Below are 17,156 nucleotides of genomic sequence, written 5' to 3'. Positions count from 1 at the left end.
CACAATCCTATATGCACACAGCCATAGCCTCTCTGACCTTCAACACATATTTCAGTCTGACTTTTTGAGACTCGAAATCTGGATTTCCCAAAACAAACTGTTTTTAAACACTGACAAGACTGTAACAATGGTATTTGGGACCAAGACTAAATTCTTAAAGCTTCCAGCGACTGAGCTCCATATTAGAACCAACACTAACACCACCCTAACCCCTGTCACTAGTTTTAAATACCTGGGCTTATGGTTTGACTCCCACTTAACATTCGGAATGCACATTGATACCCTGCCAACCAAGACCTATGCCAAACTAGGGGTACTTCACAGGAACAAATCCTCCCTAAGTCTCCTGGTCAGAAAGCGTATCGCACAGCAGATGCTAATGCCAATTATTGACTATGGAGACATAGTATATGGCACGGCACCTCAAACTCACCTTAGCAAACTTGACACCCTCTACAATTCAATTTGTCGTTTTGTTCTCCAATGCAACTACAACACACATCACTGCGAAATGCTCAAAGAACTAGATTGGTCATCACTAGAGTCTAGGCGCAAAGTTCACCTTTCCTGTCTTACCTTTACATTCTTTATGGGCAAACTACCCAGCTATCTGAACAAGCTCCTCACCCCTACCACATGCAGCACTTATCACCTGAGATCAGACTCCAAAAGACTGTTCATGGTCCCAAGGCTCAACAAAGTATCCGGCCATTCCTCCTTCTCTTACCGTGCACCCCAAAACTGGAACAACCTACCAGAGACTCTCACATCCACCACCAGTTTAAGTTCTTTCAAATCTAAGGCTGTCTCACATTTTAATCTGGTCTGTAACTGTTTCATTCACCCATAACATATATTTTCTTTAACTGTGCATGCAATGTCTTGTATATAATGTATACCCTGTTCATTTATGTAACTGAATTTGTAACCATGTATTATTTGTCTTAACTCTGTGCCCAGGACATACTTGAAAACGAGAGGTAACTCTCAATGTATTACTTCCTGGTAAAATATTTTATAAATAAATAATAAATTAGGCCGCTGCCTCTGCTCCATTTGTATTTTCTATTTTTGCTTTTCAGTTCTGATGTATGTTTGATATTTATTTATTATTTGTCTTTCGGTTAAATACATTATTTCAATACATTCTTATATTTGATGCAGTGTCTATTCTTTGATATGTGTACAGACAGGGATAGTGGGGACCCCCACTCTGGACACTGGCACCTCTTAAATATTAATTATATATATATATATATATATATATATATATCGATATATATATATATATATATATATATATATATATATATATAGATGTTCCCCTCGCTTTGAATGTGTATATATTTTTTTTTCTTAACAGCCATTAGCAACAGCTCATTCCTAGTACAAGATATTTTTAGCAGCTTTGCAAACCATGAAAAGCATAGTAAAAAATATAATATGATATAGAATACATGCTGCTCTCATTAAGAGCTAGTAATGCACTCAACCCAAAGTGAGATAATAATGTAGCAGCTGTTGTATAGTTGCCATGGTCAGGTCTGCCCTATAAAGCAGGTTTGTTGTAGAAAGCCAAAAAGTGGTATTTTTATTTGCTGTGTGGCGGAGGGGGTTTGGCACGTTTTTACTCGCCATATCTTACTTTGAGTCTGGTTGTAGCCGCTACCAGCTTCACATTGCAAAGCCAGTATAACCAACCTGATCACACTGATGAGACCCAAAAGGTTGGAACAGCCGTCTCTGGGTAGGTTTACTGGCTATGCAATTCTTTAACCCGGGCTGGGCATGACCAGCTGTGTAATACGGCAGGCATAAGGCATAAGGACTCTATGTTAAAAGGGATAAGAAGTAAAAGGCGATAGTAGTGAGTGCTCATTTCCATGTCATTACCCAGAATCCCTGGGTGCAGGTTTGTAGACCTGTCTGTGAATGTGCTCATAAGTGTTATTTTTATTTGCTTTAGAATGCCACAAATGTAATTTTACGTTTTCATCATTTTTATCCTGATCACATATTTCACCATGAAATCGTCCCAATACTTTTATATCCTGGAGAGCTCTTGATGTACAGTAAATGCATTTTGTAAAGCTTTACAACAGCCACTGTTGGTAGAACTGCACTTCTTGCTTAGGCTATCAATTCTGCAGTGTTTATCAATTCAAAGATAAAGCACTTTACCAATCGTACTTATAAGCTCATAGAAGTCCTTGTAGTTGCTGAAACCTTTCATCTCCTCATACACCACATCAAAACACTTGAGGGATATTCTGTACAAGGCCAAGAACTCCATTTACTAAAGAATATTGATAACTGATTCTCACATTTAGTATTTTCTTTTAAACTAAAGCAGATGCTAAATGTGCTTTGGAACTTTGATGCTCATTAAACAAAGGAATGGAAATAATCAGACTGTGCACATTATTTTATCCAGACATGTGAATATATATGTATAAACCAGCAAGAATGACATAAGCAGTTTCTAGTTCTGTTGTCCAGAAAGCTGTAAAAAAAAAAGTGTGTGTCTCAAAAAAAAAAAGTGCCGTGACAGGTAAACTGGTAGTTGCAGGAATGGGTGTAAGTGCATAAAATATGCACTAAACATCAGCACTGACAAGATTGGTATGGAGAAGAATTGAAAGTGTTTGTTCCCCTTCGGGGACCGAAACGTTGGAGTACTTGGCGTTCAATGGAATAAATAAATACTTTATATTCTTTGTACAAATTTTGTCAGTGCTGGTACTTCCTGTATATTTTATACACTTAAAAAAAAATGTATATGTGTTTTCGCTGTTTTGCTGAATGTTGAAATCTTGGAGCTGGATATCTTCGGCTGCCGGTCTATTCTAATAAAGTCTTACGCATGACATTTTAACATACTGTTTATTTGCCGGTTGCAACCTGCAAATAAACCGTTTTATTATGTTTAAATGTCTTGTGTAGAATAGTCCAGCAACCAAAGATATCCAGCTCCCTGTATAATAACTACGTGGCAGAAGTGGGATCCCGAACAAATTCCTGAAAATGCAGGTCTCCTCTAGAACAGAGGTACAAAGTAGAGCTCTACTCACTCGTTCACAAAGCAATTCTTCATGTATTGTAACAGGCAACAATTGAGGAGAAACAATGTTTCAGGTCCCATGTGAAAGGTCCATATGGGGCCTAAAACATTGTTTCTCCTCTGTTCTTGGCTTTTACACTACATGGAGAATTGCATTGTGAACTTGTGAGTAGAGCTCTACTTTGTACCTCTGTCCTAGAGGATACCTGCATTTTGAAGAATTCGTTTGTCTATGTTGTGTTGGCTGCACAAGCAGGACTCTCCTCGCCTGAAACTGTTTCCCCGCACTTTGGAACTGTACTAGAAGTTTTACGTAGGAAAGCTACACCCACTGTAATTATCTAAACGGAGTGTGGTCAGATCTAAACCTTTATACTGAATGTTAAAATCTTTTAAGTGAAGCTCAGTGACCATGCAATAATGAACTGCTTATGTCATCCCTGTAAGTATATTTCTCCAATATTCGTGCAATTTTACCACATTTGGATAAATGAGCATGCGCTGTACAAGATGTTTCTCAGATTTGGCTAATTGTAAACGGAGAGGTGCAGTTTTATTCATGGTCATGCTGGGCACGCTGTAACAATAGCAGGAGAGAACAACATTGGGTCGGACATCTTGTATTTTTGTGTGTGGCTGGATCGTTAAATCACTGATTTCTTTACTTCTCATACGTTTGGATAAATGGGTATAGATATAGTTGACGCTTTTTACATCTTTTCTTAACTTATTACTAGAACCGAAGTTCTTGGTTAACCAAAATTGATTAACTCTGATTGATAGCCCAGTGTACAGTGAATTCAGAATCCGCAGATGGCCGAGTCTGTACCATTTGAGGCGAGATTGCTTAGCTTTGAAAATGATTTCAACGGGACTGCTTGGCTCTGTTGCAGTTTAAGGGCATCTATTCCAACTCAGGTGCTGTACAGATGGCAAGGCCAAGCTAATATAGAAAAATGAGAAACAAGTGACTCTTTAATGTACAGGAATGCATGATCTGCATCACTAATAGATGATGCTGTTGCGTACAGGAAGCCCAACCAGATGGCCGTACATTAAAACACATCACTCCTTGAGAGAATTAAGTGCATGCAATTTGCTCAAATTTTCTACAGGCCTGCTGCATATCACATTAGAGGGAAGGGAATGAGAGATTAAGTGCTTTATTTATTGGAAGTATTTAGATGAAGTTAGCAGTATTTTTAGGTATAGTCTGCTCTCCATATGTATGATGAGAGTACATTTATAGACATTTACACATTAGAGTTTGGATGAGCGAGGAGTGATCTGGAGTAAATGTGGTTCTGAATACTTAAACTGTAGCTGCAAACCACAATAGTAGTGCATATTATGTAAATATAAGGTAAGAGTATTTACTTTTCTAATGATGCTTCACTAGACCAGTTTGAAGCGAGTATTGTACCAACTCATTATACCTGCTTGGCAAAGAAGCTGTATACTGTAGAACTAGGAACAAGAATTTATAGCAAAATAAATCTCTGGCTTAAAGCTTCCAATCTACATTTGGTGCACAATGCAGAGGTAATGAAGTCACAGGGAACTGGCACAACATCTTCAACTAGGTTCCCCAACTTCAGAGATGATTTACCACTAGTGTGTTTACCGCTAACCTTCTGCCCCTGCCTAGGTCATTCCCTCAAATAGTGAAATAGCCAAGAGATGGGTCACATGCATATCCATATTGAAAACCAGTTGTCCTGATAGAAAGCTTTTTTAATGATGGGCTATGGCTCAGACACAAAAGTAAGTAAGTGAAACATTGAATAGATATAAATGGCCAATGTGCAGATATTACTTGGATTTTAACAAGGTGAAGTTATACAGCTCAACCCCGTTATAACGCGATCCGTTACAACGCGAATCTGCTTATAATGCAATTCAAGCGTGACTCACAATTTTCGTATTTATGAATACTTTACAACACGATTATTAGTGTCTTACATACTTTATTGTACAATGCATACACTTGAGCATTATTTTTAACGCGATCCGCTTATAACGCGATGTGATTCTTTGGACACCAAGCACAGTGTTATAAGGGGGTTGATCTGTATATTGTGTGTGTGACGTATATTATCCCACTGATTATATGTGAATTAGATTGTAAGCTCTCCAGGGCAGGGATTTCCTATCCTATTGTCTGACTTTGTTGCGCTTATTGTATTATAATTGCCTGTACTGTATTGTCTTCGTAAAGTGCTGAGTACACTGTGGGCACTGCATACATACATATATATATATATATATATGCATGCATGCATACATACATACATACATAGTTTCTAGCATCAGAAATAATATTTGCAAGATTTACGACTTTGCTCATTTCTAACTTTTTTCTAATGCACAAAAAATATATTTGATTATATTTACATTCTAGTGGATTATAAAAAAAAATATATATTTTGACACAGCATACACTGGCGACACACTTTATTCGAGCTTGGCTAGTCCCACGAATTCGGGTATACCCGGGTGTATTGAGGTTTGTGACTGTTTTCTGCCCGAGTACATTGAGTTATTTTTCAGGCAGGGATTGAAGCATTTTATTCCCGCTGGCTGCAATACTGCACAGTATATATATATACACTGCATTACAATTCATGAATTTATGCCATCTGGTAGACACGCGAAGCATTGCAGCCTATTAAATCCTAATCATCCTCATTTAACAGATCAGCCGCCCATCAGCCAGGCATGAACCCAGGCTGGGAAGGCAAATGCAACGGGGCTTGTCAGAGGTGAGGAGCGGTGCATTCCAGGTATCTGCCAGGTACATACCGGGTATTTGCTCGAATAAAGTGTGTCGGTGCAGTATATGCCTTTGTGTTCACCGTCGAAGTACAGGGACAAACAATCTGAATGGAAGAAGGGGGGATCCTCCTCTTAATTTCATGCCACTGCGGTGATGTTACGATTATGTAATTGCTGAGGACCAATCACATAATGGGGCGTTCCGGAAAGGGAGTGGCACTGGGGTGCTGCCGACTCTACACCTCTCCAGGGCGACTGAGGGCCCACAAAAAAGGATTATAACCATATTTTTTATAAAATAGAAGAATACTGGAGCTTTTTCTGTATAGAAAATAATTTTCTGTATCCGTCTCAATGACTATATTTCTGGTGGAACTTCAAAGTGCCAACTTATCTCACATACCACCTACCTCAGAAATGGGCTTCATAAGAAAGGTGTGAATGGCAAAATCATTCAGCGGTACGTATTTTGCTCATAATGGTGGGATGACTACTCATGGAGAAGGAATCTCACATGGAAAAAGATGCTCAACAAAATGAACAATGGCTTAAAAACAAATGACATTAACTGTTTTATAAAAAAAAATTAACTTTTTGTGCGGACATCTAGATATAACCCATTAAACATATTGCTGCCATTTGATTAGTATGATTTTAGGTGGGATTGCCAAATGAAATGGGTGTCCTTTCCGATCTTCTAGCTTGGGGAAAGTGGTTACTGTACGGGCCATGAGCCGGATTCCATGGAGTTCAGCACGCTGGGAGGCTGGGTAGCAACAAGAGCGTCCGGCATGAAGAAGAACATCTATGGAAACATTGAAGATCTGGTAATGCACTTCTGGGGGTTTTCTTTCTCACGTCTAAACGGTTTCCTAAATTGGGTAAAATGCTTTGGATATATATACATTGTACAGAATGTTACTTCCTTTCTAATCTTTTCCCATGTCTACGGATCTAGCTATATACAACTTCTGTCCTAAATTAGTGAGAGTAACTGGATTTTATTTTAAAATATTCGGTGGTATTTGGTACCAATATCTTTTGAAATCTATTTCCAGCTTTACTCTCACTCTCGCTCTCTTATCCCTCTACCTTCCCCTCTTCCTCTCTCTCTCTTTCTTCCCCTCTTCCTCTCGACCTTCCCCTCTTCCTCTCCCTCTCTTCCCCTCTTCCTCTCGCCTTCCCCCTCTTCCTCTCCCTCTTTTTCCCTCTTCCTCTCCCTCTCTTCCCCTCTTCCTCTTTCTCTCTCTCTCCCCCCCTCTTCCTCTCTCTCTCTTCCCCTCTTCCTCTCTCTCTCTCTCTTCCCCTCTTTCTCTCTCTCTCTCTCTCTCTCTCTCTCTCTCTCTCTCTCTCTCTCTCTCTTCCCCTCTTCCCCTCTTCCCCTCTTCCCCTCTCTCTTCCCCTATTCCTCTCCCTCTCTTCCCATGTTCCTCTCTTCCCCCCTTCCCCTCTCACCCTTCCCCTCTCCCTCTATTGATTTCCTTCTCTTGCACTGTTTCTTGCACCTCTCTGGTAATGTCAGCATTAAAGGGTGATGCGAAAGCTATTTTTGGACCTTGTGAAAATGAGCGTGGTGTATTGTATAACTTTATACACATCTGTCTCTCAGATGTGTATAAAGTTAGGTCTGTTCTCCGTAAAGAAAGTCCAAATCTCACTCAGCCATGTTTATTAGCATTTATATTAAGTGAAAGATCTATCATTTAAGCCATTGTAATGGGTTAATCTACTGCTTTCATGACATGTTGCTTCCAAGCTCAAACCTAACTGAGGAAAGGATGCAGAAGCATTTTTAACATTGCAATGATAAGGATTCTGTTTAAAGAAACATAAACAAAAGCAATCAATATTTAGTTCGTTTTTATAAGAAAGGACTTGATCATTACAAAGAAAGGCAAAGTAATTTGTACAAACAATGACCCATCTAAGACTGGGCTTTACTGTAACCAAAATCTGTATCCCTTCATGTGCCTGAAATGTTAGGTTTGTACAAATGTTGTCCCAATTGCTTCGTTCTGTATATAATGAATATTTGTATTGGTGTTTTGGGGGGCTAGGGGGTCATAAGGGCATGTTATAGATCAGCTGCATTAGATGGAGAGCAGCACCTACTCTGTTACGTTGTTCTCAAAGGGCATTGCAATCTGACCTATAATTTGTCATGTTGCCTGCATTTTGGCAGTTAAGGATGTGGACAAAATATAGCGACATGAAGTGCATTTGTTATATACTCAAATATCTTAGTATCATAGTACCCAGTTTATTATGCTGTGAAAATGTCTTCCACTTGTTGGAGAGAACTTGAACGGGACTAAAACATTCTTCAGTCCAGAGAATACAGCTCCATAGCATGTTGATGAATAAGGATGCATAATTCCTTGTTTTTGTGGAAGTATTTGTATTTAAAGGTGTTATCCTAGTTATAAGGGAGAGGGGTGGGGTGAGGCGCGGTTACCCGTTATTCCGTTTACAGATATTATTTCATTGTTGATGCTGGCCCACAGTTATTTCTGCTGATATTTATCATTTTAGTTATTACAGATGTGTAAATAAAAAAAATAAAAAAAGTTAATCTTTTATCTCGTAGAAATGATCGTTTTGCTATCCAATGCTTTGCTTGGTATATATTTACAAAAATAACAATAATGATCAATATTTCTAACAATGGTTTGAGTTCTCATGTTTTTGAAGTAATTGCACATTTCATTGAGTATGGAAATATGTTCTCTTTACCATCTTTAAAAGTCACGGTGGAGGCATTGATAAATGCATTTAGAACTTTGGGGCCTTGTATCTGAATGTTTTCCTGCGGAGTGACTCATTTAAGGAAGGTTAAAAATGAGTAATCAATTGTTGTATCCCCAGGGAAAGGAGATGTTTTAATTGGCAGAGATGATGGAGGACACTAAGGACGAGATCTTAAAGGAGCCATCACAGTTGCATTTAAAGGGAAATCTCTTAAACATGCTTCACCTCCTTGACCACTTTAATGGTTATTTAACCATTTTAACCCCTTTGCTGCCGGTAGGGCCTGCAACACACTGCAAAGCAGTAGCAGCAATGGAGTTAAGATACCTTTTTAATAGCTTTGTACATTTATGGCTAAACGGCAGATCAGCATACATATTACGTTCAATGTCATGGACAAGTTACGCTCGCTCCTACACCAGTAGTTTACATATTCCAAGAGAAACTACAGTAGTTCTAGTTACTGCTGAGGGAGTCCCATGAATTCATGAATAGTTTACTTGACTCTGTCATTACCTCACCATGTCTGATCATATGCAGGTCACAATACCATTTATGGGACTACCATGAGAGTTCTTCATAGCTAACATAATTGGGTGCAGAGGTTTCAAAACCAAGCCTGTCCCTTCCAGTGTACTGTCTTTGCACTGTTATGTTCTATTGGTATTTTAACCTTTGTTACTGTTGGTTTTGCAGGTTGTTCACATAAAAATGGTAACCCCCAAAGGTGTCATCGAAAAAAGCTGCCAAGGGCCTAGAATGTCCACCGGACCTGATATCCACCACTTCATTATGGGATCTGAAGGTAAAACAGGAAAAAAAAAATCACAAGGTTCTATTAGTGATTGTGTTTAATTTTGCAGTTGTGGATTACTGGAGTGGCATTGAAGGACAATTTCTCCACGGAAGCATAAAACGCACTGTGTTGTTAGAGGCTAGTTAAGTGTTCATACTAAAATGATCACCTGATCTTGCAATTATCCCAGAGTTTCTAGGGTTTGTGCGGAGATATTGCAGAAATGCCAAAGATATCCATAGTTTAGGAGTTTTGCATGGCTTTCAATAGTGTTGGAGGATTTGCTTGTGAGATCCTTGGTTAGAAGGGAAAAGTGAAAGTAATGATACATTTGTAAAAATATGGTTTAAACTGCTAAAATGTAAAAATGGAACAGTGCCCATTATATTAACATTAAACCAAAGTGTTTTATAACGTCTTAAGCTATTATTGGGTTTATTATGAGAGCACTGCTAACTTTCGTTATATAACCAGCCTCTTGCAATGATGTTAAAACAAAGGTCATGTAACATCTCTCCTAATTATTTGACTAGTTTTTCAGTGTTATTTAAAGACTCCGGATTGCATCCACATGTCTAAAACACATTTCCCATGCATATGCCAGTCTCTTAAACATCATAGTGTCTCTCCACTGCAGATAGCAAGATGCTGGTTGTTGGCATGTAAATATAATGCAAAAGAGACCAGGATTATGCTTAAGGACATACGTGTGGGATGTGGATGCACTTCATTTAGCATCAATTGTATTTATTATGCACAGTGATGGATTTTTGTTGCCTTCCATAACTTTATTGGTTTACCACATTTAAGATCTGTTAATTGACTATATCGATTCTGTGGTATCTGTTCTGCTGTTTATCAGCTTCTAACCCTGAATTAAAACAATTAGGAGTCATTCTGACTGCTGTAGCAATTTTGCGGTACCTCCTCTTTCTGGGGCCTGAACTAATATCATATAGGTGTCTTTTTATTTTTCATATGGAGAACCTCCATAAGTCTGACTTTTAGAAATAATTTTTTACGGAGAAAAAAGACTCAGTAGTAGTAGTATGTGGAAGTAGCACACATTTCTGAGCAGCACTTATTGGACATGTTCACCTTTGTGCTCTTTCCCATGGCCGTCCCAGTACTCCGAACCAGGAACCAAAGTGTATGTAGAAGGTAAATAATGCAGCACATGGGTATCTGGAATGCAACAAGTTGTTAACTGTTTATATGCTTAATAGGTTCAGCATGAGACGAGACGTTTTCGGTACCCAGCCCCTTCATCAGTAATAGTGCCCACCTTTCAGTGAATACCACAAGCAATATTTATATTGCCAAGATACAAAACAATAATGACTCCATAATCGCACCCACCAGTGTGCCTCCCAGACGCCGTGCCTTCATGCTGTACGAGGACGGCATGTCTTGGATGTCATGATATCAGTGTCACTGAGGCATCATTGTTGCTAAACAATCATACACAATATACACCGCTAGACCGCAGTACACCACACTAGTTGTTATCATGAAATCCTTCATTCATAGATGAGGGATTATTGTATACCAATGTAACTGCTCAAAAAAGACAATCATGGAGTGAGTCATCAGCACCAAAGACTGATCTGTGATTACCAACACACTATAAAGAGTGTGCTCTACTAACATCAAAGGTGTCAGAGTAGATACTACTTAGAGGAACAGGAGCAGGCCTATGAGTGGAGGGGTGCAGAAAAAACTGACAAGGTGAGAAGACCTTAGAACGGCAAGGAAATGACCAAAGGGCTCTAACAATAACTCCGGAAACTGTATAGACTTCCCCTTGAGAGGAGAAAGTATTCTAAGGGGGTTGAAGCCTGCTGGATCTTTGGCTACAAGAGAAGTGGAGATGTTAAAAGCCATTATCTCTACCCACACCACCCAAAAAAAAATGGAATTATAACGACAGAACTTTATTTAAAAAAAAAAATTTAAATAGTGATTTCCAAACTGAGAAACCAATCCATTCCATACATTTTGGTAAAAACAAACAAACACGAGATGCAGTTTGAAGTGGCAAAACTTTTTTCTTTTCCAGAGGAGTTCAGATCTAGTCAATTTATAGTGTTGACAGGTATATTGCAGTATAATACAATTACATCAGTTGTATATCTTACAGCAGAGTTATAATGTTTACAGCGCTTTTAAATCCTTCTTATAGTTACAGTGGCATTTATAGCCCATTGACCTTGTGGATAACATTTAGTAATGTCACTATAACCTTTTTTAACCCTTCAGCTTCACGGTTTTAAAGCATTTCATTTTTGTGGTTAAACCACATAAGCTCTATTATATGTGTGTGTGTGTGTGTGTGTGTGTGTGTGTGTGTGTGTGTGTGTGTGTGTATGTATGTATGTATGTGTTATATGTGTATATGTGTGTATGTATGTGTGTATATATATATACACAGATATATCTGTATATATCTCAAATTAATTTGGTATCTTGAGCACATACATCATTTTGAAGCTTACCGGTAATTTTCTGTTCTAGAGGAAAGTTGATACACTGCTTAAGGGCTTAATAAAGTTGACTTTCATTGTGATCATTTTTTATTTGTTATTTTTTAACTGCTCTGACTTGGAGGATAATAGGGCAAGAAACACACAAAATAACATTTACAGACAGTATGACTGCAAATGTCTGAAACTTGAGCTCAATTTTCTGTCTGTAAGAGGTTGGGAGAGTATAGAAATATTCATTATTACTGTATATAATGCGCTGTTTTAGTTTTCATGGGGGTTTGGAAACTTCACTCCCTAAACACTGCAAAGCCTCATTAGGAAAGAGACGGCCTCATAACATATTGAATAGACGGCCATGGAGTTTTTCATGGGTGTGCGCTTATACTTTATTGCATATCCCACATACTGTACAATGTTGCTATGACACATTTACTACAAATCAACCTCCCTGCCCCCCCAGTGCCATTAATAATGCCTAAAATAACTTTTTTTTTTTTTTAAACAGGTTTTTTTATTGGGTTTACAAGCATTAAGCAACAACATTACGACACCGAAAAACACACTTTTTCACAAAATTATTTTTACTATTGCTCATCATACTTATAATTTCGAAATTCAACACATTAACACAAATAATAATAAAATAACTTCTTATAGTGATGAAAACATACTCTATATTGTACCCTGTGGGGCTATTGTAGATTGAGATGTTACTATGTGTTTTTAGATACATTTATAATGACATACATTCTTATCTGGCACCAACCATTCACGCGTTGCATTAAAACTCAAGCATACAGATCACTGAGCACACAGGAAGATGTTAGAGTGCAATCTTTTTCCTGAGGATGTCCGTTTAACGTTGATTTCCTTTATTGCCTCCATTATTTTAAGGAACTCTTGGAGTGGTTACAGAAGTCACAATTAAAATCAGACCAGTTCCTGACTACCAGAAGTACGGTTCAGTGGTATTCCCCAATTTTGAGCGAGGTGTAGCCTGCTTAAGAGAAGTCGCAAGACAGGTGAGAGCATATGGCATTTGCTATGCAAAGGGACAATTGGGTCAATTGGTAACATCATTGACTTTAGAGTGGGTGAAGCTTGTTCCAATCACACGGTCATCACCATTGAACAATATGGGGTTTATCTATCAAGAGAATTTAGTGATGCAAATCTGGGACAAAAATCGTGCACCATTTTTTAAAATCCTATTATAACTAATAGAATTTGTATATTTCATACTCCTGGTGCATTGTTTTGCACCGGAATTGCACTACTTTTGCCCTGTTCCATAGATAGTTATTGATTCATCAAGGGTGAAATCTATCTCTTTCAAATAAAGCCTTTCACTTTTAATGAAAGTTGCCACCATCCCTTCAGCTACAGTATCTTGTTGTATCCGAGGTGACGACAACACTTGGAAAGTATCTGGCTAGTAGTCTAGCGCTCCTGATGTCAATATGCTAGGCTCACCCAATGGGAAGCCTCATCCTCTTCCAAAGATGGCATAGCTTTCTATATACCGCCGAAGCAAGGCTAACCCTGATTGCGTCTACTTGACGAGTGTTCTTGTCCAGTAGATACAATAGTTACCTGCATGGAAACGGGGGGGAGGGGAGGTGTCAGAACTGGACTACCGCGACTAATCTCTGTGAAACCCTCTAGTTTTGGTTTAAAAAACAAACAAAAGACAAGCAGGTGCTACCATCTCAAAGTAATGTCCCTCATTAATATATGTACAAACATAAAAAGTAGAGCATTATAAGCTTTCAAAACAGGTCTCGTCAAGAAGTAGCTAACGAGAAAGTGAAACTGTGATTTTGATAAATAATATTAAAACCAAAAATGGCACTCTGTGTTACTGTTATCCTTTTACTTTGGCCCCTGGTTAAAAAAAATTGGTGCTAAACTGGCGTTATTTTCCCCCCGGGTGAAAATGTAGATAAATACACTGTTCCGGCATGTTCACATCACTGTGGCGGAGTATATTCCAAAGGAGCCTTTTCATTTTTAACTTGGTGTGTGGGGCACTAAAGGGGTTTAGACATGTACATCTTCATCTTTCAAATATACCAAACTGAATTCCACAATTCATCAAATCATATACTGTTGTATTATTTATTCTAATTCAGAGCCAATCGTGTGCATTCTTGCAAACAATGCAAGCTACTAGGAAACTCTGAGTTAAGGTTTTGTGCCTTTGTCACACTATATTGCATCACACATTTGTGTAAGGGAATTCTTGCCATAAAGAACTTATATTTAAAGTATGTTTGAGCTTTTACAACTCTTACTAATATTTTTTAATTGGTTGCTTAGTCTGTTTTTTTTTAATCTTAAATTATTGTCTTTTTTGACTTTTAACAAATGAAAAGGCTACCTAATCTTTGTGCGGTGTCTAAGCTAATGCCACGGCAGTATCTGCTGCCTCCTGATAGAGAAGTACTTCAGAATTTATGACAGCTCGATAATTTATTATGGAGAGAAATGATTGGAACGCGGTACTGTAACAGTACATTAATTAACTGGAGTGTTTAAATAGGTTACAATGCTCATCTGAGGATTTAGAGGGACAATATAAAAATAGGCAGGTATTAAATTAATTTAAGTAGAGGTGTAATTTGAGTTGGTAAATAAAGTCATAGGAAAAGTTTCTAACTTGGCTTTTGTAATGGCAAAAACACATAACATTTCAATTTATGTGGTTGTCCAATGTGAATTTACAGTCTTGAGAGTACAGTTTACACTTGGCATTAACGCGATGGTTGTAAAATGGTCATTTATGGAGAAGTGGGGCAGTGTGGCCTTTTTCACAACGGATGCCAACTGTACCACATATTCTGTAAGTAGCCTGCCTTGCACGCTACCGTTTGCACAGCCCTGTGAATAAGCAATCTGTTTAGTATTGTAATGCTCTGACATTTTCCTGGGTGTCCAGACTTAAATGTTTTCTTAGTGCCTAACTAGATGACTATTTATTCTGGCGCTTTTAAATTCAAACTATTCCATTCAAGTTTTATTGATGTTGGCTCCAAAAGCCATGAACTTTCTCAGTTGAGTGTTTAGACTTTGTTTTAGAGCCGGGGTGGCCAACGTCCGTCTTCATGGGTCACCAACCGGTCAGGTTTTCAGGATATCCCTGCTTCAGCAAAGGTGGCTCAGTCATAGACTGAGCCTCTGCTTGAGCCACCTGTGCTGAAGCTTGGACTGATTGAGCCACCTGTGCTGAAACAGGGATATCCTGAAAACGTGACCTGTTGGTGGGTCTTGAGGACTGATGTTGGCCACCCCTGGATTAGGATGTATTGTTAATGTCACTGGCAATGAGCGTGACACTGTACGCAGTAGAATTTGCAGACACAATGGATCCCTGCAATGAAGAGCTTGAAAACCACTATTGATGCCCAAGAGTCGGGAAGATATGTATTAATCTCCTGCAAAGTGTCAGATGCACACCCTAAAAGTTATGTTATTTGTGCCTGCATCAGCTGTAAGAAACATGAATCAAGTGTATGATATGCGCATCATATAATACCTCTTAGAAGATTGCAGTCATCTTTCAGACTCGTAGTTTTGAGGAGTGGTTCTCTCACACAGTACCAAGTAATGGTGGGGGCTGCCTATTGATTTACATTTGTTATAAGGAAGACAATTTAATTGACAAGCTATTTGTTTTTTAGGTGAGTGCTAATGCACCTTTAAAAGGGGAAAACGTTTCTAGAGGTCTTGCCCTTGTAAAGAAGGAGATACTGTGTGCCTCCCAATGTGTGGGCATTGCCTTCCAATTAGTGAGATTTATCAGGGCTGTCTTGTGATGGGAGCTGGGAGTTGAGATTAGAAATCAGGTATTGGCCAAAGTATGTTCTTACATTTTGTTATTTGTCCTACACTGTTGACTTGGAAGGTTTCATATTCAGAATGCTTTGATTGGTGATTTCCTTTGTACAAGCAGATATTAAATCTGGAAAGACCAAACTATGTCTGTCGAAGATAAACGCAATATACTTTGAACATTAAAAGATTTCTTTCCCCATCGAAATTATTGGCAAGAACATTATTTCTGTTTCATGCTTTAATGAAAGACTTTGTTTGGACTACTTAAGCTGAAATGTAAAGATAATTAATTTTATCCTTGAAGTAATTCTCTTATCTGATTCACTCTGGTACGTTCTGGGCACGCATGACTACACTTCAACTATTCTGGCTCTAGACGGCGTTGGAAAATTGTAGAGAACAATTTTCATATTGAAGTTATTACGGTTTTCCCATCACTGCTTTCCCCATATTGTAAGATGTGGGGAATATGTTGTACACAACTATAATTCTATATAGTTCACAAGTTTAAATTCTTTTAATCCTAGGAGCAAATGCTCTAAAACGTCTACACAACTTGTGCCTTATGTGCTAATTGGTATACATGGTTCTAAGGATAGAAGCAGGGGCCCAGTTTATTTATTATTTATTTATTTATTATTTATAAAATATTTTACCAGGAAGTAATACATTGAGAGTTACCTCTCGTTTTCAAGTATGTCCTGGGCATAGAGTAAAACAAATAATACATGGTTACAAATACAGTTACATAAATGAACAGGGTATACATTATATACAAGACATTGCGTGCACAGTTAAAGAAAATATATATTATGGGCGTATGAAACAGTTGAAGACCACATTAAAATGTGAGACAGCCTTAGATTTGAAAGAACTTAAACTGGTGATGGATGTGAGAGTCTTTGGTAGGTTGTTCCAGTTTTGGGATGCACGGTAGGAGAAGGAGGAACGTCCGGATACTTTGTTGAGCCTTGGGACCATGAACAGTCTTTTGGAGTCTGATCTCAGGTGATAAATGCTGCATGTGGTAGGGGTGAGGAGCTTGTTCAGGTAGCTGGGTAGCTTGCCCATGAAGAATTTAAAGGCAAGACAGGAAAGGTGAACTTTGCGCCTAGACTCGAGTGATGACCAATCTAGTTCTTTGAGCATATCGCAGTGATGTGTGTTGTAGTTGCATTGGAGAACAAAACGACAAATTGAACTGTAGAGGGTGTCAAGTTTGCTAAGATGGGTTTGAGGTGCCGAGCCATATACTATGTCTCCATAGTCAATAATTGGCATTAGCATCTGCTGTGCGATACGCTTTCTGACCAGGAGACTTAGGGAGGATTTGTTCCTGTAAAGTGCCCCTAGTTTGGCATAGGTCTTGGTTGTCAGGATATCAATGTGCATCCCGAATGTTAAGTGGGAGTCAAACCATAAGCCCAGGTATTTAAAACTAGTGACAGGGGTTAGG

At 38.5% G+C, this 17,156-nt stretch overlaps 1 protein-coding gene across 1 annotated transcript in view; it reads left to right on the top strand.

Annotated features, from left to right (window-relative positions):
• Positions 1–17,156, top strand: part of AGPS (alkylglycerone phosphate synthase) — a 157,447-nt gene that overhangs the window by 63,526 nt on the left and 76,765 nt on the right. Inside the window, exons 9-11 of the mRNA XM_075608988.1 lie at positions 6,538–6,663; positions 9,281–9,389; positions 12,761–12,888. Of these exons, the coding sequence (XP_075465103.1) occupies positions 6,538–6,663; positions 9,281–9,389; positions 12,761–12,888 (363 nt within the window). The remainder of the gene's footprint in view (positions 1–6,537; positions 6,664–9,280; positions 9,390–12,760; positions 12,889–17,156) is intronic.

This window comes from Ascaphus truei, chromosome 7 (assembly GCF_040206685.1).
Source record: "Ascaphus truei isolate aAscTru1 chromosome 7, aAscTru1.hap1, whole genome shotgun sequence".
NCBI lineage: Eukaryota > Metazoa > Chordata > Amphibia > Anura > Ascaphidae > Ascaphus > Ascaphus truei.
The sequence above is the reverse complement of the archived record's forward strand: the minus strand, read 5'-3'. Positions and strand labels throughout refer to the sequence as shown.